This window comes from Penicillium expansum (assembly GCF_000769745.1).
Source record: "Penicillium expansum strain MD-8 chromosome Unknown contig313, whole genome shotgun sequence".
In the NCBI taxonomy this organism is placed as follows: Eukaryota; Fungi; Ascomycota; class Eurotiomycetes; order Eurotiales; family Aspergillaceae; genus Penicillium; species Penicillium expansum.
This window is the reverse complement of record NW_015971264.1, coordinates 433,304-457,747: the sequence shown is the minus strand read 5'-3', so window position 1 is coordinate 457,747 and position 24,444 is coordinate 433,304. Positions and strand designations below refer to the sequence as shown.

General features: G+C 49.9%; 11 protein-coding genes across 11 annotated transcripts; 7 read left to right on the top strand and 4 right to left on the bottom strand.

The window, feature by feature from the left end:
* Window positions 1-78: 78 nt before the first annotated feature.
* PEX2_093450 (putative methionine permease) lies at window positions 79-4,471 on the top strand (the record flags this gene model as incomplete). The annotated part of the gene is made up of 14 exons (XM_016746615.1): window positions 79-327; window positions 381-553; window positions 613-875; window positions 926-1,091; window positions 1,148-1,358; window positions 1,407-1,473; window positions 1,528-1,730; window positions 1,783-1,818; window positions 1,874-2,076; window positions 2,411-2,444; window positions 2,679-3,041; window positions 3,106-3,834; window positions 3,887-4,284; window positions 4,333-4,471. The coding sequence occupies 14 exons, from the start codon at window positions 79-81 to the stop codon at window positions 4,469-4,471; spliced, it is 3,234 nt and encodes a 1,077-aa protein (XP_016600331.1).
* A 431-nt stretch (window positions 4,472-4,902) lies between these two features.
* Window positions 4,903-5,703, top strand: PEX2_093440 (uncharacterized protein; the record flags this gene model as incomplete). Its single annotated transcript, XM_016746614.1, has 2 exons — window positions 4,903-4,982; window positions 5,034-5,703. 2 exons carry the CDS (start codon window positions 4,903-4,905, stop codon window positions 5,701-5,703), a joined length of 750 nt encoding a protein of 249 aa, XP_016600330.1.
* A 1,032-nt stretch (window positions 5,704-6,735) lies between these two features.
* Window positions 6,736-7,611, top strand: grpE (mitochondrial nucleotide exchange factor MGE1; the record flags this gene model as incomplete). The annotated part of the gene is made up of 3 exons (XM_016746613.1): window positions 6,736-7,002; window positions 7,086-7,511; window positions 7,579-7,611. 3 exons carry the CDS (start codon window positions 6,736-6,738, stop codon window positions 7,609-7,611), a joined length of 726 nt encoding a protein of 241 aa, XP_016600329.1.
* A 559-nt stretch (window positions 7,612-8,170) lies between these two features.
* PEX2_093420 (phenylalanine--tRNA ligase) lies at window positions 8,171-9,715 on the bottom strand (the record flags this gene model as incomplete). Its single annotated transcript, XM_016746612.1, has 1 exon — window positions 8,171-9,715. The coding sequence occupies one exon, from the start codon at window positions 9,713-9,715 to the stop codon at window positions 8,171-8,173; it is 1,545 nt and encodes a 514-aa protein (XP_016600328.1).
* A 1,611-nt stretch (window positions 9,716-11,326) lies between these two features.
* PEX2_093410 (uncharacterized protein) lies at window positions 11,327-12,010 on the top strand (the record flags this gene model as incomplete). The annotated part of the gene is made up of 1 exon (XM_016746611.1): window positions 11,327-12,010. One exon carries the CDS (start codon window positions 11,327-11,329, stop codon window positions 12,008-12,010), a length of 684 nt encoding a protein of 227 aa, XP_016600327.1.
* Window positions 12,011-12,706: 696 nt separating this feature from the next.
* PEX2_093400 (cytochrome c oxidase subunit VIb) lies at window positions 12,707-13,363 on the bottom strand (the record flags this gene model as incomplete). The annotated part of the gene is made up of 6 exons (XM_016746610.1): window positions 12,707-12,741; window positions 12,801-12,864; window positions 12,924-13,005; window positions 13,076-13,106; window positions 13,219-13,221; window positions 13,297-13,363. The coding sequence occupies 6 exons, from the start codon at window positions 13,361-13,363 to the stop codon at window positions 12,707-12,709; spliced, it is 282 nt and encodes a 93-aa protein (XP_016600326.1).
* A 270-nt stretch (window positions 13,364-13,633) lies between these two features.
* PEX2_093390 (uncharacterized protein) lies at window positions 13,634-14,263 on the top strand (the record flags this gene model as incomplete). The annotated part of the gene is made up of 5 exons (XM_016746609.1): window positions 13,634-13,693; window positions 13,769-13,784; window positions 13,886-13,948; window positions 14,011-14,023; window positions 14,164-14,263. 5 exons carry the CDS (start codon window positions 13,634-13,636, stop codon window positions 14,261-14,263), a joined length of 252 nt encoding a protein of 83 aa, XP_016600325.1.
* Window positions 14,264-14,539: 276 nt separating this feature from the next.
* PEX2_093380 (RNA-binding protein) lies at window positions 14,540-15,057 on the bottom strand (the record flags this gene model as incomplete). Its single annotated transcript, XM_016746608.1, has 2 exons — window positions 14,540-14,677; window positions 14,737-15,057. 2 exons carry the CDS (start codon window positions 15,055-15,057, stop codon window positions 14,540-14,542), a joined length of 459 nt encoding a protein of 152 aa, XP_016600324.1.
* Window positions 15,058-15,505: 448 nt separating this feature from the next.
* On the top strand, window positions 15,506-19,711 carry sec31 (putative protein transport protein (SEC31); the record flags this gene model as incomplete). Its single annotated transcript, XM_016746607.1, has 8 exons — window positions 15,506-15,714; window positions 15,775-15,891; window positions 15,954-16,059; window positions 16,113-16,346; window positions 16,404-16,490; window positions 16,546-19,258; window positions 19,313-19,611; window positions 19,667-19,711. The coding sequence occupies 8 exons, from the start codon at window positions 15,506-15,508 to the stop codon at window positions 19,709-19,711; spliced, it is 3,810 nt and encodes a 1,269-aa protein (XP_016600323.1).
* A 464-nt stretch (window positions 19,712-20,175) lies between these two features.
* Window positions 20,176-21,441, bottom strand: PEX2_093360 (peroxisomal membrane protein PEX14; the record flags this gene model as incomplete). Its single annotated transcript, XM_016746606.1, has 1 exon — window positions 20,176-21,441. The coding sequence occupies one exon, from the start codon at window positions 21,439-21,441 to the stop codon at window positions 20,176-20,178; it is 1,266 nt and encodes a 421-aa protein (XP_016600322.1).
* Window positions 21,442-22,635: 1,194 nt separating this feature from the next.
* On the top strand, window positions 22,636-23,727 carry PEX2_093350 (PAPA-1-like domain-containing protein; the record flags this gene model as incomplete). The annotated part of the gene is made up of 3 exons (XM_016746605.1): window positions 22,636-23,248; window positions 23,305-23,411; window positions 23,473-23,727. The coding sequence occupies 3 exons, from the start codon at window positions 22,636-22,638 to the stop codon at window positions 23,725-23,727; spliced, it is 975 nt and encodes a 324-aa protein (XP_016600321.1).
* Window positions 23,728-24,444: the final 717 nt, after the last annotated feature.

Below are 24,444 nucleotides of genomic sequence, written 5' to 3'. Positions count from 1 at the left end.
GCAGGGCTGCGATTATCTGTACTTGATCAAGCCTTTCACGTGCGTTGTTTATATTCTTCATTGTATATACCTCACACGATGGCAGTAGAAACCCACAAAGCTGGCTTCGTGGCGGAAACACAGGCCAATGAAGAAAGTGACAATGAGTTCAATACCGCACCAAAGCTCCCTGATCAATTTGCAGATGAGAGTTTTAAACTATTCTCAAAAATTCAAGTCACAGAACCGACTCCCGAAGAAGCAAAACAGATTCGCAAAAAGTGCTTATGGCGGATTTTGCCCTTTCTTTGCATTGGTTATCACTTGATGTATGTGGACAAGCAAACGGTATGTTAATTCGATTCCCGGAATATGAGACACCAGTAATAACATGCTAGCAGCTAGGAAGTTCTGCAATCCTAGGAATCATGAAAGATGCGCATTTGAATTCGAATCAATATAACTGGCTTTCTTCGATTTTCTATTTTGGGTATCTTTTGGCTGAATGGCCACAGAATTGGGCTTTGCAGAGGTTTCCTGTTGGGAAGTGGCTAGCTGGAAATTTGATAATATGGTAAGTTCTTCATCTATCCATCGTATAAGTGGTATATCAGTCACTGACTAGCTCCAAAGGGGTGGAATTACCCTCTTACATATCCCTTGCAATAGCTTCGCGACTCTTTTTGTTGTTCGCTTTTTCCTGGGGGTAGCAGAAGCATCCATTGTTCCAGCATTCCTGCTTTCCATGTCCATGTTCTTTACTTATGGCGAGCAAGCTGTCATGATGCCGGTTATGTGGTCAATTGGTAATGCAAGTCCCATCACGTCGGGTCTGCTATCTTATGGTGTTCTCTGGATTGATACAGGCAGCTTTTCTCCGTGGAAATGGTTTATGGGTATGTTTGTTCCCCATGTATATCATTCAGGTTGCTAACCTCTATTCTAGTTATCACTGGGGTCCTCACAGTCATTTTCGGCATCTTTGTCTATCTCTTCTTTCCCGATAGCCCCATCCATGCCAAGTTCTTGACACCCGAGGAGCGTGCAAAGGCTATTTTACGGATCAGAGAGAACCACTCCGGAATTGAGCAAAAGGTTTTCAAAAGATATCAGTCAGACCTCCTTATCTAGAAAGATTCAAGAATCAACAACTGAATAGGGCTCTTAGGTTTATCGAAGCAATTCAAGACCCCAAAACATGGCTCTTCTTCCTACACGCCTGGTCCCAGGAAATGGCAAACGGAGTAACAAACCAATACTCGCTGATCATCAAGTCATTTGGTTTCACCGTTCTTCAAACAACTCTACTAGGAACCGTGTCGGGAGCTGTATCATTCGTTTCTCTCATAACAGCTGCGATCACATTGTATCACACCAAGGTAAGCCAGGCCCGGACATTGAATGTAAACGTGGGCTGAAACTTGCAGAACTGTCGAGCATGGCTCTCACTCATTGCATACATTCCAGGTGCTCTTTCAAGTATCCTTCTACTATGTTAGTGGTTTTCTTCTTTTCAAAATGTGACCCAGTGACTAATTGACCCGACAGCCTTGCCCTGGTCTAATCGATGGGGTCTCATCGCTGGAATCTGGATTCGATCTACAACCGGTATCCCATATGCCGTGGTGATGATCTGGGCTGCCAATGCGTCGGCAGGTCATACGAAGAAAACTACCGTCATTGCGCTTTATCATATTGGATACGGACTGGGAAATATTATCTCTCCACAATTATTCCGGCCAGAGTGGAAGGTGAGTTCTTCATTTGAGCTGGGTTGGGTTGTCATACTAACAATGATTCAAGCCTCGGTACAGACCAACTTGGATTATTTTGCTTGTGGTAAGTTCTGTTTTGGTAATGATACGTGCGGAACATTTAACTTATAACTCATAAGGTCGCTGCAATTCTTCCTTCGATCATTATTATCGTGCTCCGGATCTACCTAAGCCGAGAGAATAAACGTCGCGACAAGCTCGCGGAAGTTAATCAGGTTGCCAGCAATGGGGTTGTCGAGACGGTTGATTCAGATGGAGGCAAAGTCGCTCGCGTTGTGGATAATAGTCAGTTGGATTTGACTGACAGGGAGAATTTGAATTTGTAAGTTTTCATCGACTGGTCTGTTGGCCCTGGGTTGATACTAATTTGAAAATAGCCGATATGTACTCTGATGGGTTAGATAGTTGGAGACTCTCTGAAGATTTAACTGGGTTAACGGGTATTTTTAGAAGCTTGAGAATTTGGAACTTAAATAATTGCACTTTATACTTAGCAGAATATTATTGTGCTCCTATCTGTTTCACTTATTTTGTCTGCATCTGTTCTGTCTAAATGATCACCATGTGCTATATATAGTACTAGGTATGGATCATCACATCCGCTGCTTTGAATGGCGTATTCGGTCATATGCTGTAGTTTAACACTGATTTCAAAGCCAAAGGCATAATAGGCTCCTACATCCACCTGATGTGAGTTGTGCGATCACATTCCTATGGCGTAAATCACCCAGCTGCAAGGATCCGATACACAACAGTCGGCCTGAATGACGTGCCAGCCCATCTGTTATGATTTCCAAGCACTCAAAAACACCTTATCTCCTCGATTCTCCTCTTTGAATTGAATTCATTTAAATGTTAGAATGATTTCACTGTGTGTCCGCTATAAATAAATAGTTGTTCAAACTATACAACCATCTACAACAGCTCAATATGGACATCCAGGAGAGACAACCTCTCCTAAACTCATCAACTCACCCCAATATTCTATCTCACAGCTCTCAACAAGAACCACTCAACCTCTCATCCGATGACTTTCCCGCGCCATATGTTGACACTCTACCAGGGACACCCTACAGAAAGAGCATCAACTGGTCAAGCGCATACATATTGGTCGTTTCGCAAGTGATTGGGAGCGGCATCTTCGCAACACCAGGTTCAATAGTCAGATCCGCCGGAAGCATCGGATTGACCCTGCTAGTATGGCTGGTTGGGACAATATTATCGGCTTGCGGGCTAGCCGTCTTCATGGAATTCGGATGCATGCTACCTCGCTCAGGAGGACAAAAGGTAAAGCGCATTGCTGCATAATCGCAGAAACATGTTCGGCTAAACTACTCTCGTTTTTGTGCAGGTGTACCTCGAGTATACCTATCCCCGACCGCGGTTTCTCGCATCAAGCCTCATAACAGCCCAGGTAGTGCTCCTGGGGTTCACGGCGAGCAACTGCATTATCTTTTCGAAATACACATATTTCGCGCTTGGCATTGAGCCCACTGAGATTCAGCATAAGGTGCTGGCAGTCGGCCTCTTGACGGCCATTACTATTGTCCATGGCTGTTTCTTGAAAACGGGCATCTTTGTCCAGAACGTCCTTGGCTGGGTCAAGATCTTCCTCATTGCAGCAATGTCCTTGACGGGAGTCTGGGTGGTTTTTCTCGGTTTGTATGGAGATACTGATAATATCTCTCCAGTGTCGGGGGTCGCCAGTTCGTGGTCCTGGGAATCGATGTGGGAAGGATCGAACTGGAGCTGGAGTCTGCTTTCGTCAGCTTTGTTCAAAGTCTACTATTCCTACGCCGGATTGAGCAATGTAAACAATGTCCTCAGTGAGGTCCATGATCCTGTGGGAATAGTGAAGACCGTGTGCCCCACTGCACTCGTCACAGCCGGTGGTCTATACTTTCTTGCGAATCTTTCATACTTCCTGGTCATTCCGCTCGAAGAGATCAAAAATAGCGGAGAATTGGTCGGCGCACTGCTATTCGAAAGATTGTTTGGAGCTCACGTCGGAAGAATATTCTTTCCACTTGCGATTGCCATTTCTGCTGCTGGAAATGTGATGGTGGTGACCTTTGGCCTGGTACGCTTTCGAGTATATGGAATTGAAAGCTAATAAATACTAACATTATTAGGCACGTGTGAATCAAGAGATAGCCCGACAAGGATTCCTTCCATGGCAAAAGGTTCTCTCGTCTTCGCGGCCATTTGGGACTCCACTGGGTGGACTTGTTGTACATTATATCCCTTCTATGTTGGTCCTCGCCCTGCCACCAAAAGGAGATGTCTATAACTTTATCCTGGACTTGGAGGGATACCCTGGACAGATCTTTTCCTTGGCGATTACTGTTGGTCTGCTGATAGTACGATACCGGGAGCCTCATCTCTTACGACCCTTCAAAGCGTGGTTGCCAGCTGTCTGGTTACGGGTTGCCGTGTGTTTAGTCCTGTTGGTAGCACCCTTCATCCCGCCGGCGAATTGGCGGGAACTCGATGTGTTCTATGCTACCTATCCACTTGTGGGGATTGCAATGTGAGCGTCAATTTTTCCATTTGAGAGTTACCTCGCTAACAAATACAGTGTGCTCTCAGGTGTTCTCTACTGGTATGTCTGGACGGTGTTACTCCCACGGTGGGGAGGTTATCAACTCGAGGAAGAGAAAGAGATTCTGGCCGACGGGACTAGCATCATCAAGCTAGTTCATTCATATGATAAGTGACAGCATTGATGCATATCATAATCACCTCATGTTCGTGTCTGGGGAGGCAGTGTTGGTTTATAGAATGTCAAGCCTGTCTATAAGGGAGAAACTCCTCGTCCCTAAAGACAGTAGGTAGTGGATGATGTCCACAGCTTGCCCACTTGTAACGCAGCCATGTAGAAAATGGTTGAGGCTACGGTGAGTTCCCAGGCAATCGTGCACGACAAACAACCAGATCCATCCATGCAGCTTCCTTCCTTCGTCACTACCTCTTTGCTTCTTTCTCTTCCGCTCGCTCTTCTCCTTCCTTCGCCATTCGACTTATTCCCATAGCGACTACAGCATACAGATATTACTCTGTATCTATATTTGCTAGAATCACAACTGAACCTCTCAACACACTTTCCCCACTTCCTCGGTGTTTGTTTTCAAGAAATCATTGCTTCGCCATGGCATCTATGCCTCAGAGGCCCGTGAGACCGCCTCCTCCATGTCCCTCCTGGGTCTATTCCAACAACTCTGACACCCAGTGAGTATTTCCACATTTGCAGGGCTGAATATATCCATCTAACCGAATCAGTGTAGCCAAAGATCGCTGTTGGTTCGGTCAAGACTACATCCCCTTCAAGTCCCATGTCACGGATATCGCTGGAGGCTCGGTTGAAGTCATTGGTATGGGAACTGTCAACCTCACCACCATGGTTTCGCCCGCCCAGACCCATCCGAATCCGCACGGCTCCCTCCGCTTGAAGAACGTGCTGCATGCCCCTGCAATGCTCTGTAACATCATCGGAAGTCCCGTGAGTGACGATTACACTGTCATATACGGACCTAATTCCTCAGACATGTCTGGTTTTATTGTGAGGAACGCCAATGGTTGTATCGTGGCCTACTTCAAGCCCAAGGGTGAAGGCCCCGGGTTGTACCAAGTCCAGCTTGGCCAGCCTCCACTCGGCCATGAGTTTGGGATTTCGCCTTTGTGCCCCAACGGGCTCTATATGATTCACGCCTTCTGGTCCCAGCGTGAGCGGCACAGATTTGAAATCTTGAAAGCTTCCGGTCTGACTCGAGCCTCCGGCGTAGAGCCGCTGACACTGGCCGAAAGGAATTGGTTCGGGAAGCAACGCATGTCTGAACAGGCAGTTACGCTTGCTTATGGTTTGAACCCCGACAGGAGGGAGCATCGAGAAGAAGGCCGTGCCATCATGCGAATTCTCAAGTCCCAGACTGAAAATGAGCCGAAGATCTGATCCCAGAAGAACATGCGTGACTGTTGAGAGGAAGCAATTTCTATTGCATCTGGACGGACGGTGCTTTCCCAGGTGTGGTAGAGGAAATGGCTAAAATTATCAGTCTCCCATAGCTTTTATGTTTTCGAGATACCCCAATTAAGCGACACATTGCAATGACCCTGCCTCCCTCATACGTAGTCTGACAAAAATGTAAGGCGGAGTGAATATCAAATCCGCTTCTAGTCCTAGATATTGATTGTAGATTTCTTAAGCTTCAGACACCATCCATGAAGTACTTGTCGATTCTGGTATCAAGTTTCATAGTTTCAGTTTTACATGTAGAACATGGACCCGCTGGTCATCCTCCTAAGGGTTGCAGGCCCACTTAGTATGATTTTGCAGCAAGAAACTGTGTACTATCTCAGGCTCGATGATTAGACTCGTAGATGACGACTCCTGGCCATGAACAAGCTAAATAAGCTCACTAAATGAATCAAACTTCTTGGGCCGAAGAAATTCCTTCTGCGTTGAAATTACCTATGGCGCTAACCCGAAAAGAGTAGATAAAGCTGGATACGCTCTCAGGAATCCCTGCCTTGTATGGCCCCCCAAAGGCAGTAAATCAATTAATCTAGGTGATGAATGATACAGACAGCTTACATTCTCCTATTTAAATGTTTTGTGATGCCCGCTACTTATGCCGAAGCAACTTGTGCAAGCCTTGAGCGATAAAGCTCATCTCAGCTTACATGCATTGGTATCAGAATCCCATCCTTTGTATACTAGGGGATTTGAAAATGGCCAATTGGGCAATAGTTGCAACTCACAGGTCAATAAGATGCTAGTTCATATGCGACTCGTCTTTCAATGATTGATACCATCCACATAGTACGTAATAGCCTTGGAGAAGCCAGAAGAAGGTCCCATCGGCTCAGCGTTTTTCCTTGCCAAGGCGGTCAGGTGATTCCCGATTAAATTTGTCCGAGGACAAATGAGTCCGCCTCAAGTTCACCGAGTCTCCATTCTCAATTCCACATATCACTATTCATAATGTTCCAACGAACCATCCTCAGACAGGCTCAGGCCGCCCGCTCCATCCTCACCACCTCCACCCCCTCCACCGCATCGCTGGCGCTGCGACGGACCACACAACAAGCACGTCTCCCGGCTATCCGGCCATTCGCTCCCCGGTCTACCCGCCTCTACTCAACAGAGACCAAGGAAGCCACCGAAGCTGAGACCGCAGAGAACGCAGAGGCTGAGGACCCCGTCAAGAAGGAGCTCGAACAGAAGACCAAGGAAGCCATTGAGTTCAAGGTAAGCTATTTCCCCATACTCACTGCTATGGGTAGCTCCGCAGCTCTTTCGCAGATGAATATTAACCCACATTTTTTTTTTAGGACAAATGGCTCCGCTCCGTCGCCGAATCCCGCAACCTCGTTGAGCGCAACAAGCGCGACATGGACGCTGCCCGCAAGTTCGCCATCCAGGGTTTCGCCAAGGACCTCCTCGACAGCATCGACAACTTCGACCGCGCGCTGCTGGCCGTGCCCGCGGACAAGCTCACCGCTGCTAAGACTGAAGAGAACAAGGACCTCCTCGATCTTGTTGCCGGTCTCAACATGACCCAGCATATCCTCCTCAATACCCTCCAGAAGCACGGTCTCGAGCGCTTTGATCCCGGCGAGAAGGTCGACGGTAAGGCCCAGAAGTTCGACGCAAACTTGCACGAGGCTACCTTCATGGCTCCCGCTGCTGGTCTCGAGGACGGTGATGTTATGCACGTCCAGAGCAAGGGCTTCCGTCTTAACGGCCGCGTTCTGCGGGTGAGTTCCATCTACCAAGATCAGGATTTTAAAGTATTGTGACTAATTGCTTTCTTCTCTATTATAGGCTGCTAAGGTCGGTGTCGTCAAGAACGCTTAAATCGTCGACAATAACTTCGACTCTTAATCCTTCGACCTTCCCGGATCCTTTCCGCATTTTCACTTTTCTTTCTCTCTGTACCATATGTCATACATCATGATCACGATAGGGTTTTATGCTCGGATACGGCTGGCTTTTGGACCCCGGAAAATTACTCTTCCTTGCTATCTTTCTGCTCGTCTCTTGGATTCGGCTGTATGATACACCCTTGCATGTGTCTGGAGGCGTACGGATTGTCTCATGTTGGTGGTGTGTTTTCACTTTTTTTGTGACGTCTGTACCTCCATGTCCCCTGATAGCTCTCTCCTCCTTACTGTATAATACACACTTCTTCGGGGCACTATTATAGCCTCTAGTGTCTTCATTACCCTTCCGCCTTTGATAATCCTTAAATTATACTCTAATGAAAGACAAATCTGGCTATAGTCTGTATCTATTGGAACTTTAGCTTAGTGATATCCATAAATCGATATCGGCTTAATGAGGGGAATGCTATATCTTACATATTCTTCATAATAATCACAGTATAGTACAAAGTATAACCCAACAATCTCCAAACTCACCTCAGCTCAACTCCAAGCTCCCCAACTAGCTTCTCCCTAACCTTCAGATGCAATTCATTACTCTCCTCGTTCGTCAAAGTCCGCTCCAAGCTCCGGTAGTTAATGCGATAGCACATGCTCTTCCGCGAAGTCTTAGGATGCGTAAACTCATCAATGAGAGTAACATCCTCAACGAGATCCCCACCAATCCCACGAACAATCTCCATAACATCATTCTCATGGAAAGGCACGCCCCCACCAGCAGCACTGTTACCACCTGTCACAGCCGCAGGAGGCAACCAGAAAGCAACATCCTTATAACATGCCGGGTGCTTCGAGAAAGGCTCGAAGCGGGCAATCTCGCCAGCCCGGAACTGCGACAAGAACCGCTCATCCTGCGACCAGAACAACCGGATATCAGGAATATTGAAAAGAAGCATAGCAATTCGCTCAATGCCCAATCCAAACGCCCACCCAATTCGGTCCGGCACGTCCGAGTTGATCAACAGATCCTGTTTGATGACTCCACACCCTAGAATCTCCAACCACTCATCTTGCCAGAAAACCTCCAGCTCCCAGGACGGACTAGTGAACGGGAAATAAGCCTCGACCCAGCGAACCTTGAGCGGTTCCTGCTCCGCGCCACCGCTACTCGCCGCAGCGGCCTTGCTCGCTTCCGTGAAGATCTTGACAACCATCCGCTCGAGCGAACGCTTAAGGTGCGCCGCCACGGCCTCGACCTCCTCGGCGCTGTGGTGCTCATCCTGTAGCGGGTTCCGCTGGGCATGGATAGTCGGGTTCGGGTCCTCGACCACGACATCGTGGCGCGGGATCTTCTCCACATCAGCCATGATCCTCGCTGCTGTTTCAGCCGATGCCGAGAGTGGGTTCTTTGCCGGCCGTTTCCATAGCATCGCGCCCTCCATCTGGTGGAAGACTGGGTAGTGACTGCGGTCTATCGCGTCGCGGCGGTAGACGTCAGCAATCACGGTGTATCCGACCTCCTCTGGACGGGTGTGTTCATTGCGGGCGATTTGCTGGAAATACGCCTGCTGGTGTGCGCTTGTGTGGGTGCGCAGCACTGTCTTCTCGTTCACGTAGTAGGTATCTGTGCGGCTGCGGCCCGGGTGGTCCGCGGGGAAGCCGAGAACGTCAAAGTTGTGCCTTGTTGAGACGACTGGGTTCTTCTCTGAGTAGTTTCCATAGCTCGGGGATGCGAATTGGCTTTCGATGAGCTTGCGTGTAATGGCGAGAGGGTGGTTTTCGTCGAGGTAGAGTCGGCGTCCGATATGGGATAGGATTGTATTGGGGGTGTTGGTCCACTGGTCGGTTGGGTAAGTCTCCCCTTCGAGTTTGAGGGTCGATTGTTGCTGGGGGGTTTTGGAGGCAGTGGTTGCTTTCTGTTCACTCCGGCGAGCTGTGGTTGAGCTCCATTCGCGGTTGCGGGAGAAGATGGGTGTCAGTCGGAGGGAGCGCGGGGTGGTGGTTTGGGGTCGGATTGAGCCAATTGACCAACGGCCACTGCTTGCACGCAGGGCTCGACCCGTAGCGAATAGCCTCATGGTTGGGTTGGACGTTGTGAGAATTCGATGTTGTCTATCAAGGCTATCAACATATCTTCGGGTCGGGGAAATTAGTCCCCGAAGTACAGAGTACATTTGTCGAGTCTACAATGAACATAGATAGAAAGCTTAGCATATACCTCTTTTTAGAAGATACTGATTTATGATTTAAATATTTTTGAAGTTCTCTCAAATTGCTGCAGCTCTTAGTCAGAGTCATTCCAATTTTATGTCTTCGTTAGGGTTCTCTGTGTACTATGCAGTTTGCATCACTTTATATATTGTACATCGGTTTTGATATACATACATGTACTTGGATCCAAACAAAAGCAAGTGATTTGGCTGGTATTGCATCCTGTTTCAGCTCTTTGCTTTTCAACTTTATGTATGACAACATCTGAATACAAATACTATTGCATTTGCGACGGGAAAGCACCTGCAAAACAATATACTAAACCAGAGTAGGGATATTTCTTGTTATTAGGATCTTTATACATGTTTTATCCTGGCTACATCACTCCTAACCATAAAACTTCCCTAGGTAGCCTTTAAGCCTTTATGCATATGATATCTTGCCCCTCCTGCAGAACCCCTCGGTAGTCCGACGCCAACCGCCCAAAATCCGCAAAAACTCCGAAGATCCGCATGACAGCCGATCTCGTCATGTCAGCTCTATTGAAGTGATTATTATAATAGCTGTATGTGCACAAATACCCTCGGCATCCATTTCAACGACCGAACAAGGGTGATATTCAGGGTTCCTGAGGGTCTCTGGGGCCAGGGCTGTATGTTCCATACAAGATGATGTCTGGGGCAAGGGCGAGACCACAAACCCGAGAATGTGATTGGCGAAAATGATGAAGTCCGATCAAGGTACTTGACCTGATTGGCTGTTTCCCTCCGTTCGGCGGCTGGCCGAGTGGCTTCGGAGGTCTGATTTGTCTCCGTCGGTATTTAAACCAAAAAAAAATTACGTCAAGTCACGTTAAAGCCGAGAAAAGTCCAGAATAAAAAAATAGTATTTGCGAACCACTCTCCCCGCCTTTTTTTCTAAAAAACGGTGTATCTTTAGAGGGGTCTTGTTTCCCAGCAAGATGGCAGACAGCGGCAAGATGTTGGAGGCTACTCCTCACTCTCGGGTCGTGCCTGTTCAGACGCAGTCAAAGCCGAAGCAGGTGCATTACCCTTTTTGGTTCGGGGGGTCAGCCTCATGCTTTGCTGCGTCCGTGACGCACCCGTTAGATTTAGGTATGGTCTTATTTCTTCCCTCAATTATACACTATATGCTGACTTTGCGCCCACAGTTAAGGTAATTGCAAGCTCCTAGCCGTCCGTCCGAGGCAATGGCCCATGGCCCACGGTTTCGAGCCCCGACGCTGATATCTGCTTGTCGCATAATAGGTCCGGTTACAGACTCGTGCGCCCGATGCGCCGAAGACTATGGTCGGAACGTTTGTACACATCGTGAAGAATACTGGCTTCACGGGGTTATACAGTGGTGTATGTGCGATCCCAACATCCGGTCGATAGCGAATACCCCATGGCTATCAGTAAACGCGCACAAGTTGGCTAACAAAGGACGGATTGGATATGGTATAGTTGTCAGCCGCAATGCTACGTCAAATCACATACTCCACAACGCGCTTCGGTATCTACGAAGAATTGAAGTCGCGCGTTGCCTCACCTACCTCAGACCCGGCCGCCACACCAAGCCTTGTTACTCTCATCGGCATTGCCTCTGCCTCCGGATTCATTGGTGGCATTGCAGGCAATCCAGCTGATGTAATGAACGTCCGCATGCAACACGATGCAGCCCTCCCTCCCGCGCAGCGCCGCAACTACCGAAACGCAATCCACGGACTTGTCCAGATGACCCGGACAGAGGGATTCAGTTCTCTTTTCCGCGGAGTGTGGCCTAACTCCACCCGCGCAATCCTCATGACTGCCTCGCAGCTCGCTTCTTACGATACCTTCAAGCGCATGTGTATTGAGAAGGCCGGTATGGCTGATAATCTGGGCACGCACTTCACGGCTTCGTTCATGGCAGGCTTCGTCGCTACCACTGTTTGCAGTCCTGTGGATGTGATCAAGACTCGTATCATGACGGCTTCTCATGCCGAGGGTGGTGGTCAAAGTATCGTTGGCCTTTTGCGTGATATCTGCCGCAAAGAAGGCCTAGGATGGACTTTCCGTGGTTGGGTGCCTAGCTTCATCCGTCTTGGTCCCCATACCATTGCCACTTTCCTCTTCCTCGAGGAACACAAGAAGCTCTACCGCAAGCTGAAGGGCATTTAAAGATCCAAAGAGTGATTATTCCTTTTTGTGACTCTTTTTTCCCTCCACCGATTATTCCCAATCTCACAACAGCATTTACGCCTTCTGTCCGATCTATTCTCGGTATATACGATTTCTTGTCATTTTCTCTGGTTTTCTATTTGGGTGGTGCACTTTGACACTCACGCGCACCATCTTCATTTTGGCTTGTATATAGCTTGCATACTTTCAGATGTTTCTTTCATCGGAGATTCGAAGGATGGCCAGACACGGCCTTGGAGCATATCTAGAACATGGCCCTGTGGCTTTGTACAGTGTGCTGGATTATGTATTTTTCTTGTCAGAGCTGGGATTACATAGAATTAGATACATACACACTGAATCGCTTTCAGAGCATTTCCGCAAGGACAACATGGTTTCTACTAAACATTCTAAGTTGTCTTTCCAAGCCGTGGTTTGCAACTATTGCAAGCGTCTACTGATGAAAGATGTAGCGACTGCCTATACTTCAAAAGAGTCAGAACAAGCACCAGCTAACAACACATTTCTCTTTACAATACGACGAGCTTATAAACACCCTCTCTTGCCTTATACGGACGGAACGACTTAGGAAAGGGGTTGTGTCCCCGCGTGACCCAGTAGAGTACATTGGAACTTGTCGATACATAAAAATTTGACACGGCTCACATGACCAACCAAAAAACAGCTGCTGGTTATCTACTTGTCAAGGTGGACAGGGAAGTTGCCAGCCTCTGCGAACACAAGTTAGTAAACGTAAACACAGATCCAGAGGAGACTTGTAGATGCGTACCACGCTGACCGTCCCAACGATCGGTCCAGGCCTTGGGGCAAAGAGAGCGGAAGGAGTGGTAGAACTGCGAGAGAAGCCATTAGAAGCTGCTGGGATTCAGAGTAGTGTCGGTGTCGAAATTACCTGCTTGCAGGGGCGGAAGTCCTCGCCCTTGGCAGTGGTACACTTGTAGTAGTCGACATAGTTCTGCCAGCAGTGCTTGGTCCTGAGGAGCGAATCAACGTTAGATATATATAAAAAAAGAAAAGACACCCAAATAACAGCTTATCACGTACTGGTTCTGCTGGGGGAAACGGGCATCGTAGCCTGCGATCCAATCGGAAATTGTCAATTACACCATACATCAGCCGATCGGGGGATATCGGTCCACGCGCATGGGACGAGCGAAAGAAGCGGGAAAATATCAAGGTTCACGTACCAGCTGCAATTAAATTAGCCATTGACTCTCTATAGGGCTCTTTGCCCCGGTTTTCTTGGGAGGGGGTAGTGGACTTACCAGTGACGAACTTGAAGGGCTTTGTCTCGAGGACCTCATCGGGGTCAACTTCCGGAATGGCACCCATATTTGCGATGTGTAGCTTCTTGAGAAACAACACAGAGGAAGAATTGGAGTGGAGTGGAAACAGAGGAGGGGAGAAAGTGAGCCGGGAAGAGCGACGTTGGGTGATTGAAGCTGTGAAGTGCCGGATATGACCGCGGGCGGTCAAGCGAGAGCCACTGAGCGTCTCGCTTTTACACCCGAGCCAGTCACGTTCTCGGAAAGCTGGTGTTCCAACCTCGTCCTCTATCCCACTCTTCTTCTGCTACTCCAGGGTTGAACCACAGATATCGCCATGTATCCCACTCGCATGCTGCGGATGCAGCCCACTCGGGCCTTTGCTTTCCCTACTCCTGTATGTTCTTTCCTTCGGCAATGGTCTTGTGTCTTGTGATCATACGATCCCTCGGTTACTAACTCGTGTCTGTAGAAGGAGCAACAAAGTGGTATGCATCTCTGAGATCATTGGATCCGGTGATAAATGGAGTCATGTAGAACTGGCTCTACTTTTATGGGGACAGCCATTGAACTAACCATGCGCCTACAGCTCACACTATCTCCCAGCGTCTGCGCCAGCTCAAGCGTGTGCCTCCCGAGTTGCTCCCTATCGGTATGTGCTATAGTCATGACTTTGCGATCGGGAATTGAGCTAACGGCCTGTCTGATATTTAGGCTTCGTCCTCGCGTATGTTTCTCCCTGTTTAATACTATCTGCCGCTTGATGCCGGGAACACATGCCCGATACATGCCGGGATTTTATCCCCCTATATCCCTACACTGGCAATCAAGCTCGTGTCTTTTCCTAGTGCTAACTTATACTCTTAGTGTTGCCATTGGCGCTGCTGTCTACTCTTGCAGCAAGAAGCTGATGACCGACAAGACCCTGCGTCTCTACCGCAACAGCCCCGAGAGCCGTGAGCACTAAATGTACCACCATGTTTCTTTGAGCTCTCAGGATGCGATCCGCAGTTTTTGGATTCTTGCCGCTTGTATTGTTGATTAGGAGAATTTGAAGCCGATGGGCATGATTTGAGAAAAGCCAGTGGAAAAAAAAGGAACGGGCTCGAGATTGCGCCCGTGTACATATTCCGGCTTCCCGAGCCTAAATCCTGTGGTGTAATTGGCAAATTGTACTGTCGTGTGAGACTTGTGCTTTTTTGTTTGTCATCTTCGTCGTAGCTATCGTAAAGTGTAGCGTGCTTCACTCGGGCTTCGGGCCAGCAACATCTAATTGTTCCAATCCCTGCATAGGATCTTGGGGACGACTGCTTGCAGCCTGAGCCTCCTCCGCCGCTTCCCGATCCTCCTCGCTGACGGCATGCTTGGCCAAATAGCCCTCCTATAGAATATACCGGTTAGTATAGATCGCAGTTACATATAAAATCGAACCCAACTTACCTGTTCCCAGATTGCAGTCTTGCTACCTAGTCCCTCGTTGGCATCCTTCTGTGGCTTTGCAGCGGCAACTTTGATGGTGCGCCCGTAGATCTCGCTACCATCCATGTTGTCGATTGCCTCTTTGGCGTCTTGCGGAAGATCAAATTCCACATATCCAAATCCGCGGTGAACTTCCGCCGAGTTGGGTTGGTCGGGTTTGGGCAGCGATATGTCAACGACTTCGCCGAATGGCACAAAAGCTTCCGCAAGTGTATGCGCGGTCACTCCCTGGTCAAGACCACCCACGTAGACGGTGCTCTTAAGCCGTGTAGTTTCGCTCATGATGTGTAGTTGCGCTTCGGGTTAAATAGGTGGATCTTTGATTTAGGTGGCGATGTGGCAAGTTTGCGCAGAATAGTAGAAGGAGCGAGGAGAACAGGGTGTTCGACAACAGAGAAAGCTTTTGTGTCGAGACTCTGAATTCAAGCTGTACCTATCTTGCTATCAGCCCAGAACAGAAGATTGATATCACGTGCCTCTCACCTCGGAGTGTTTTGGCGAGTCTCAAAGCGGTCTAGCGCGCGTTCCCCGGTCCCTCCAAGTCCAGGAGGCCACTTGGTTACAGCTATACTTGGAACATCTAGAGTATCACCCCATTGTCAATTATTCATAGGGGGTGGTTCTTGATCCCTCTTCTTCATTGTTGCTTGAGTTTTGTTCCTTGGATGATACCTTTCACATAAATTATTGGTCTCGATCCTCACCAAACCATACCTCCCCTGCCATCATCATGGTGCGTCTGAGGGAAATCCCAAGGACGGCCACGTTCGCCTGGTCGCCTGGCGCTGCGTCACCATTGATCGCAACTGGAACTCGCGCTGGCGCCGTCGATGCCGACTTTTCTAACAAGACATGCCTCGAGCTGTGGGATCTGGGCCTTGACCGCGAAGATGCGAGCGAGGAGCTGCAGCCGCTAGCTAAGCTCGATACCGACTCTGGGTAAGCTTTTCTTTAGGAAATTGAATGAAGATGAGGATGCTGACTGAATAATTTAACTAGCTTCAACGATGTGGCCTGGACAACGTCCGAAGACAACAAACGGGGTGTGATTGCGGGTGGCTTGGAGAATGGTTCGCTGGAGTTGTGGGATGCCGACAAGCTACTTGCTGGATCCAGGTTGGTTGAAATCTATATGTGAACCATATCCCCGGGATATCTTGCTAATCATTCAAACTTAGTGATGCGTTGATCTCAAGAACCACTAAACACAGCGGCGCCATCAAGACCCTTCAGTTCAACCCGAAACACCCGAACCTTCTGGCAACCGGTGGCGCAAAGGGAGAGGTAGGCTGCGATTCGCGGATTACGGGTTGGATATGTGGCTAATTACTGGATAGCTGTTCATCTGGGATCTAAACAACATCGAGAACCCATTCCGGCTGGGAAACAACGCCGCCCGCACAGATGATATCGACTGCTTGGATTGGAACAGAAAGGTTCCCCACATTCTGGTCACTGGTAGCAGCTCCGGCTTTGTGACTGTCTGGGATGTCAAGACGAAAAAGGAGAGTCTGACACTGAACAACAAGGCCCGGAAGGCTGTCAGCGCAGTCGCATGGGACCCCGAGAGGGTACGTTGCCACCTCCTGCGTGGTTATTCCAGGATTGCTGACCATTTTCATGTCTAGCCCACGAAGCTGATCACATCTTCTCCCCTCGACTCGGATCCAGTTCTCTATGTCTGGGACCTGCGCAACTCCCACGCCCCGGAGCGGGTAGGTTACTCTTTCAGAATCCAGGTGTGAAACAATACTGATATGATTTGTATAGACACTTACCGGCCACGAGTCCGGTGTGCTCTCACTTTCTTGGTGCGAGCATGATCCAGATCTCCTCCTGTCTTCCGGCAAAGATAACCGTAATATCTGTTGGAACCCGCAAACCGGCCAAGCTTACGGAGAGTTCCCCGTGGTCACGAACTGGACCTTCCAGACCCGCTGGAACCCCCACAACCCGAACTTCTTCGCAACCGCGTCGTTTGATGGAAAGATCTGTGTTCAGACCCTGCAGAACACGAAGACCGATAACGCCCAGGCCATCGCCGATGACAATCAAGCTTTGGATGGCGAAGACTTCTTCAACAAGGCGCAGACGCAGCCCCAAGTCTCCAAGTTCTCTCTCCCAAAGGCCCCTCGCTGGCTTGAGCGGCCCTGCGGTGCTACTTTTGGCTTCGGAGGCCGGGTCGTTTCCTTCGGTCTGACCGAGAAGGGCTCTCGTACATCCAGTATCAAAATCACGTCGTTCGAGGTTGATGAGAGCGTTGGCAATGCTACCGAGAGCTTTGAGACTGCCTTGAAAGAGGGTGATATCAGTACTCTCTGTGAGTCACGCGCTTCAAGTGCTTCCAATGAAGCAGAAAAGGCAGACTGGAAGGTGATGCAGGCTTTGATTTCCGAAAACCCACGTAAGGGCTTGGTGGAGTACCTAGGATTCCAGGATCAGGTTGATGAGGCCGCCGATACTCTCGCGCAGCTTGGGTTGGACAAGAAGGGAGACGAGGGCACTAATGGCGCCCCCGCCAAACCAGCCGGCGTGAAGAAGCATAAGCGTTTGCAATCCATGTTCGATGCCAACCCCGAAGGCGACAGCTTCCTTTCCGAACTGGCTGCTTCCAAGGGTGCTCAAACCAACAACCCGTTCCAAATTTTCAATGGATCAGAAAGCCAGGCTGAGCAAAAAATTACTCGGGCATTGCTCCTTGGAGAGTTTGAGAAAGCTCTGGATGTTGCCCTCAAGGAGGATAAGATGTCCGATGCTTTCATGATTGCTATTTGCGGTGGCCCGAAGTGCATCGAAAAGGCGCAGGAGTACTACTTCTCCAAGCAGGCTGGTGGTCCTAACTACATGCGCTTGCTCGCATCTATTGTGGGTAAGAACCTGTGGGATGTGGTCCATAATGCCGACTTGTCCAACTGGAAGGAAGTTATGGCTGCCTTGTGTACCTTTGCCGACGAGAAGGAATTCCCTGATCTCTGCGATGCTCTCGGTGACCGCCTGGAGGAGCAGACCCAGAACAGCGACGATAAGAGTGCCCGCAAGGATGCTTCTTTCTGCTTCTTGGCAGGCTCGAAGCTTGAAAAGGTTGTTGCCATTTGGGTTGAGGAGCTCCGCGAGAATGAGCAGAAGGGAATTGAGAGCAACACTGACAACTCTTCCTTCTCTATCCACGTCCGTGCTCTGCAGGGCCTGATCGAGAAGGTTACCATCTTCCGTCAAGTCACCAAATTCCAGGATACGGAGCGGAACAAGGACTCGGATTGGCGCTTGAGCGTCTTGTACGACAAGTATGTTGAATATGCCGATGTTGTCGCTACCCATGGACGTCTGCAAATTGCCCAGAAGTACCTCGACCTTGTCCCTGAGAAGCACCCTGAAGCTGAGGTGGCGCGTAACCGCATCAAGCTTGCCACGAGAGAGGCACCTCAGAAGGCCCAGCCCGCTGCCGCAGCCAAATCTGCCTTCAAGCCCCTCCCGCAACAGCCCAATCTGTACCAGCCGGCGAAACCTTACAACCATGCTGCTACTCCACCACCGGCTGCTACTCCTAACATTTATGCGCCTCCTGCGGCTGCTGTTCCCCAGCAGGCTAACCCATATGGCCCTCAAACGACCGCCCCACCAGCTCAGCCTGCTAACCCCTACTCTGCCTACGGACAGACAGCTGGGTATCAGCCAACTCAGGGAATGAGACCTACCAGTTATACTCCACCATCTGCATTCGGCGGACAACAACCCACAGGTGCTGGTGTCCCTCCCCCTCCTCGTGCGTCATCTAATCAGTCGCCGGCCAACACAATCACAACATACACCACAGCCACTGGCCTTCCTGCATGGAATGATTTGCCCGAAGGCTTTGCTAAGGCTCCTACACCCCGCCGTGCAACCCCTGCCGCAGCCTCTGCACCCATCGCCTCTCCTTTCCCCAACCAGTCACCGAATCTGACCCAGGGGCCTCCCCCTGTTGGTGCTCCGCGCGCACCATCCGTGCCTCCCCCGCCAAAGGTGGGCTCGATGCCTCCGCCGCGCATGATGTCGCCCCTGTCTGGTGGCCAGGCTGGATCTACCATCCCTGGGCCTTCCCCGCCGCCCCCTGCCAACCCATACGCTTCTCTCCCTCTGTCACCGCCGTTGACTCAGGGTTCAACCATGGCTCCTCCGGCATCGATCCCCCGCGGAGCGTCGCCCTACAACGCTCCTCCTAGCATGCCACCCCCAACCAACCGGTATGCACCAAGCCCGGGTGCCCAGGCTGCAAACCCGCAACTCCAGACTCGTGGCCCGGTGGCACCGCCTCCCCAAGCCGCTGCCTCGCCATACGCCCCACAAGCAGTATCACAACCCCCCGCAGCAAACCCATATGGGCCCGCCACGCCTATTGCTACACAGCCTCCGCCTATGGCCCAGGGAATCCCACCCCCGCCTCAAGGATCTCGACCTCCCACGGCGCAGTCGCAGCGGCCAACTCCTGCGGCTCCCAAGTATCGTGAGTAATTCCAGTTAGCGCTAACTGATCCCAGCCAACTGACCCTTATTACAGCCCCCGGTGACCGTTCACACATCCCTGCGAATGCACAGCCCGTCTTCGAGATTCTATCGGCAGACATGCAGCGCGTCAAGACCCGAGCCCCTGCAGCATTCAAGGCACAGGTTGACGATGCCGAGCGCCGCTTGAACATCCTCTTTGATCACCTCAACAACGAGGACTTGCTCAAGCCCAACACCGTTGAGGACATGGCGAACTTGGCCCGCGCACTCCAGGAACGTGATTACAACACCGCCCTGAATATTCATGTTCAGATCATGACCAACCGGACTGACGAATGTGGCAACTGGATGGTGAGTCAACCTTTATCCTGTCATTTTAAATAGTCACTAACAAGTATAATCACAGGTCGGCGTGAAGCGACTCATTAGCATGAGCCGCGCTACTCCGTAAATGACACGCCCTTGTACCTTGTCAAATGGAGGGAATGTTAAAGGCTTGGTATAACTTATGTATTTCTGGCCTTCTTTTCTCTATACTTCAGCGTTGCTCTAAATTTTCTCATTTTCCTTGTCCATTTTTTTATAATTAATGCCTTGCGTATTTTCTTCCGTTCATCTTCTTTCTTGGGGGCACAAGTCCGATCATGAGCCAAGCGAAAATGTTATAACGTTTCTTAAGTGAGATTGATAGTATTCACTGCATGATGCCTTCTTAGTTAGATTGCTAGATAGACATGAATCAAATGAGGACAGGGCTTTCACTTTGTAGGTTGTGAAAAAAATATGCTACAATCTAACAGATACAACCATACAAATGAAGACATAACCCGTATAAACCTAGGTAAATCACCAAGAGAATCAGTTCCAATCTATATACATTCATACAATCGCACTAAACCCCAAGATCTAATCCCATCACCGTCCACCGACGGGAAGACCACCAAGCCGTCCACCTCGACTAGCAGGGAAGTTCCGCGCACTCAACAGCGCACCCTTCACACCGCGAATATCAGCCCTAAACCCAGCAATAGCCTCATCCTCCGCCTTCCGCATACTAGAGCTATCATTCGAGCCCGAGGTATTGGAATTCCAGGCCCCGTATGTCGTCCCAGTAGAGTATGTGGGACCACTATATATCAGCCCATCACAGTAATGATGTAACTCCGTGAGACGTGAACGCATCGAGTCATCTAGTGTACTCGCATCCTTCTCCGAATTGACGATCTCACGCAGCTTCGAGGTAATAGACTCAACACGGCTGACATGGTTATTAACGGCCGTCGATGGAGACAAAGCTGCCGAGTCCGCCGAGTTGACGGGGCCGGTGGCGCTGATCACCGAAGTAGGCTCTGGACTCGTCTGCGTTGCAACATCCCGGTGGAACAGCTCGGTTGGGTCCGAGGTGATCGACGAGGCGTCGTCGTCTTCTTCGTCGCTGTAGGGCTTGTTCTTGCGCGCCGTTAATTCCGCCGGGATCACGGATACGGTCTTCTCCAGCTTTTCATTTAGCTTGTGCAGGTTTGTTTCTGCTGTGGCGGCGAGCTCGTGTCGTGCACTTGTTAGGTTCGCTAGCATTGGTTTCACGAGGTACTCGCTCGCGCCGTAGAGACTTGCGCCTAGGCCTGCGGCACCGTATAGTGTATACAAGAGGTTGCGCATTGTCACGAGTGGCGGCGGCTTTGATGACTCGAAGAGGAATTCGGGGTATGTGATTATTGGGGGGACGTCGCGGGGGGCCGGGGCCGGGGCCGGGGTTGGTGCTGACGCTGGTGCTAGGTGCGATTGAGGCATGGCGATTGAGGGTGGCGAGGAGGTTGTAGGAGGAGAAGGAGTGGCTTCGGATTGAGTAGGCGAGGTAGATGGTGCTTCTTCCTGTGTCTTGTCCTCGGCTGCGGTTGAGCTGCTGCTCGTCTCTGCGTTGCGGGAGATGCCGAGGACCTGCTCAATATCGTCTGAGCTAAGGCCTTTTGACTCAAGGAATGAAACTTTGCGCTCTGTTGGTGCATCGCGGATTGACTCGTCTTCTAGGAATTTGGATGCTTGGTCTAGGAGAGCTTGTCGGGATGTGGAGGCTGTAGTTGCGGGCGCATCGTCGGAGGTCGGCGATGGCGACTCCTCGGCCATTTTATTGGCCCTCTGCCATGAGGGAATAGATGACGGGTTGGATGTGTCGTCAGGCATGATGAGGTATTTCACACATTCGCCGGGGATATGAGAAAACAAAGGCGTTGGGGGTGTTGTAAAGAGGAGAGGGAACCTTCCCCGGACTTGGGGCCATGTGAGCCCGACCTCGGCTGTTCCATCACCGGTTCACACCTGAGGCATTCATATTGCCGTACATTTTGAGATCACGCTGATATGTGTTCACATTATATTTGAATATGATATTGTTGAAGATTAATCCGAACATAAATTGTACAAATTCTATTTTAATTCTATTTAGGTAGCTATATATGAATGTCTAAAGTAGAAAACAAAAGATACCCTGCATCGCTCTTCACCGAAAATAGCCTGTATGTGAGACGAAGCCATACCACCTGACTTCCAGATCCTATTGAAGGCTATTGAGTCCTATATACCAATTATCTCTATATTCTATCTGGAGAGATCAATTGAATATTGAAAGATTATCACCATATAGTTCAAATGGCATCCGTATATACTTGAGACCGCCCGGCAGAATGGACCGAGCAGTACTTCATTCGTTCATCCAGCGTCAGCGACTGGACACCTGGAGAATCTGAAACTTTAGAGAAAAGTACTTGTGAGTATGGCACTTCCCCCCCGTTGATCTTGTTGTTTTGTGTTCCTTCCTATCTGCCCAAGCTCCGGGGTTGGTTAGACCCCGAAACCCCCAGGAGAAGCCAGGAGAAACAACCCCCAAAAGCCTGATCCCCTGTAACAGTGCGCTTTGTTCGCATTGGAAAAATCCCGTATAGAAAAGCAATCTGTATCTTCCCGGTTTGCAACTCCGCCTCGCCCTGGATGAAGTGATTGGATAGTCTTCCTTTCTTCTCTCTGTCTCTCTATCTCTCCAGCCTGCCCCCCTCCCCAAAAGGCTTAATGGCTTAGTTCATACTGCCACACACTTGCCTATTGACCTTCCCTGTCCCGCTTCTTTTTTGCTGTTCTGGTTTTTGCATTTTCACTTTCCCCAAGTCTTCTGTCACACTCGATAAAGCCGCCACCATGTCTCTCCGTCGATCCCTTCGATCGCGAAAGACACAGGATGACACCCCAGAACCAGAAGCTAACATGACTACCAGATCTACGAGACAAACTCGTTCCTCTACTTCTGCATCTGCTTTAGTCTCAGTCTCTCGATCTACATTGAATTCAGGAGATCGAAAGCGATCTCTCCGTCTTACTGTCAAAATGGCCTCCAGCAAATTGCGGGAAGCTACGAGTGCTGGTCGTTCTGCTGGACGGCGCTCAGTCAATGTGTTCCGGGAAGATCCCATTGTTTCGGGACCCCGCTCCAGTCGGAACCGAAAGAAGATTGTAGAAGTTGCTACAAGCGACGAAGAGGAAATCGATGATCAAGAAGAGGATGAAGTCGACGATGAAGATGCACCTGGAGATGAGGATGATGACGAAGATGCTGACGCTGACGCTGATGCTGATGGCGACATTGATATGGACGACATCCAGCCTCAGGCGCCTACCAGGCGCGGTAAGATTACTCCTCCATCTCGTGCCAAGCCGCCCAAAAGCGTGGAGGCCAAGGAGATGGAAATGGAAGAAGACGAAGAGGAAGAAGAAGACGACGAAGAGCCTATTTCCGATACGGATGAAGATGCGGAAGCCGAGGGTGAAGATCAGGACGAAATTGCAGTCCCAGACATCAACGTTGATGATCTAGATGAACTTGACGAAGAGGATGAAATAGACGAGGACATGGATAGTGATGCCCTCGCTATGCAAAGTGGCAAAACCACCAAGCGCCAGCGAGGAAACCTAGGAAATGATTTCCTGCAACTTCCCATGGGTGAGAAACCACAGAATATTAATGATTTGTCGAACCCCAAGCTAACTAAGAAATAGAGCCCCAGGTCAAGAAGCATTTGACTGCTGAGGAGCGCCAGATGCGCCGTGCAGAGATGGCGCGGCGAAGGAAGAATCTGAGTGAGAAGCGGAATGAAGAGGAAAAGGTATGCTCAAAATCCTACGTTAAACAACAATTGTAGAACAGCCGCTAACTCTGAATAACAGATGGACACAATTAACCGACTGCTAAAGAAGCAAGCCCCTAAGCGGCGTGGTCGAGCTGCGGCAGCCGAGGCCGCTGATGGCACCCCGGGCCAAGAAGGCGCGGAGGCTGAGAAAGCCGACCCTACCATGGCGCGGTGGATTAGCGGCTCAAATGGCTGTAGAATCGCTGTGCCAGAAGAATGGCTGGGTACACCTGCTGGACGTGTCTTCGGCGCACCTTCTGTTCCCACAAGAAAAATGGTCGAAGAAATTTGATGTTACATGCAGAAACTACAACGGGTTGGCGCTCATGGAAGGATTTTCTACCAAGGTAATCGGGAACGGGACTACATCATTTGCAAGGGACTAGGGTTGATTTTCTGCGTGTGCTTCGAACGGCGTTCAAAACATGCCTTTTCCAAATGTCAAGGTTTAAATGTCATGCAATACATCGACTGTTTCAAATGTTCCCAGATACATATGCATATGCCGAAAACCCCGGCTTTTATATTCAATTAGTCGGAGACCCTCAATAGTACGCGGGCTAGCCGATTCCAGGTCACCATTCAGTACTCTACCCACAACTAATTCGGAACTGGCCGTTGAGCCAATGCCATATATACAACGGCCTCCAGGGCCGGTCACAAGACCTGACAAGTGTGGCACCGGCGAGACGGTGCCGTGTGCGCCGGAGCTTCGGAGCGCGGGGAAGAGCACAATTTCCAACATAGCATAGTGCGTAGAGAACAGGCTACTGGTACAATCATGCTTGGTGGTACGTAGGCCAATTCAGTGTTCAGAATGCCACTTCAAGAGAAGGCCGGTCATCGTCATTGACTCGTCGACTTGGGATCTTGCTGAAAGTCGGCTTTCGTGGGAGCATTGATGTCCTGATTCAAAGAAGTAGGACCAGACGGAGGTGAGTTCTTCTGGGTGTGCTCTCTCTCATATTGAAGTTGCTGGAATGTCGGTTGGAAAGTATAGTAGCCTGAA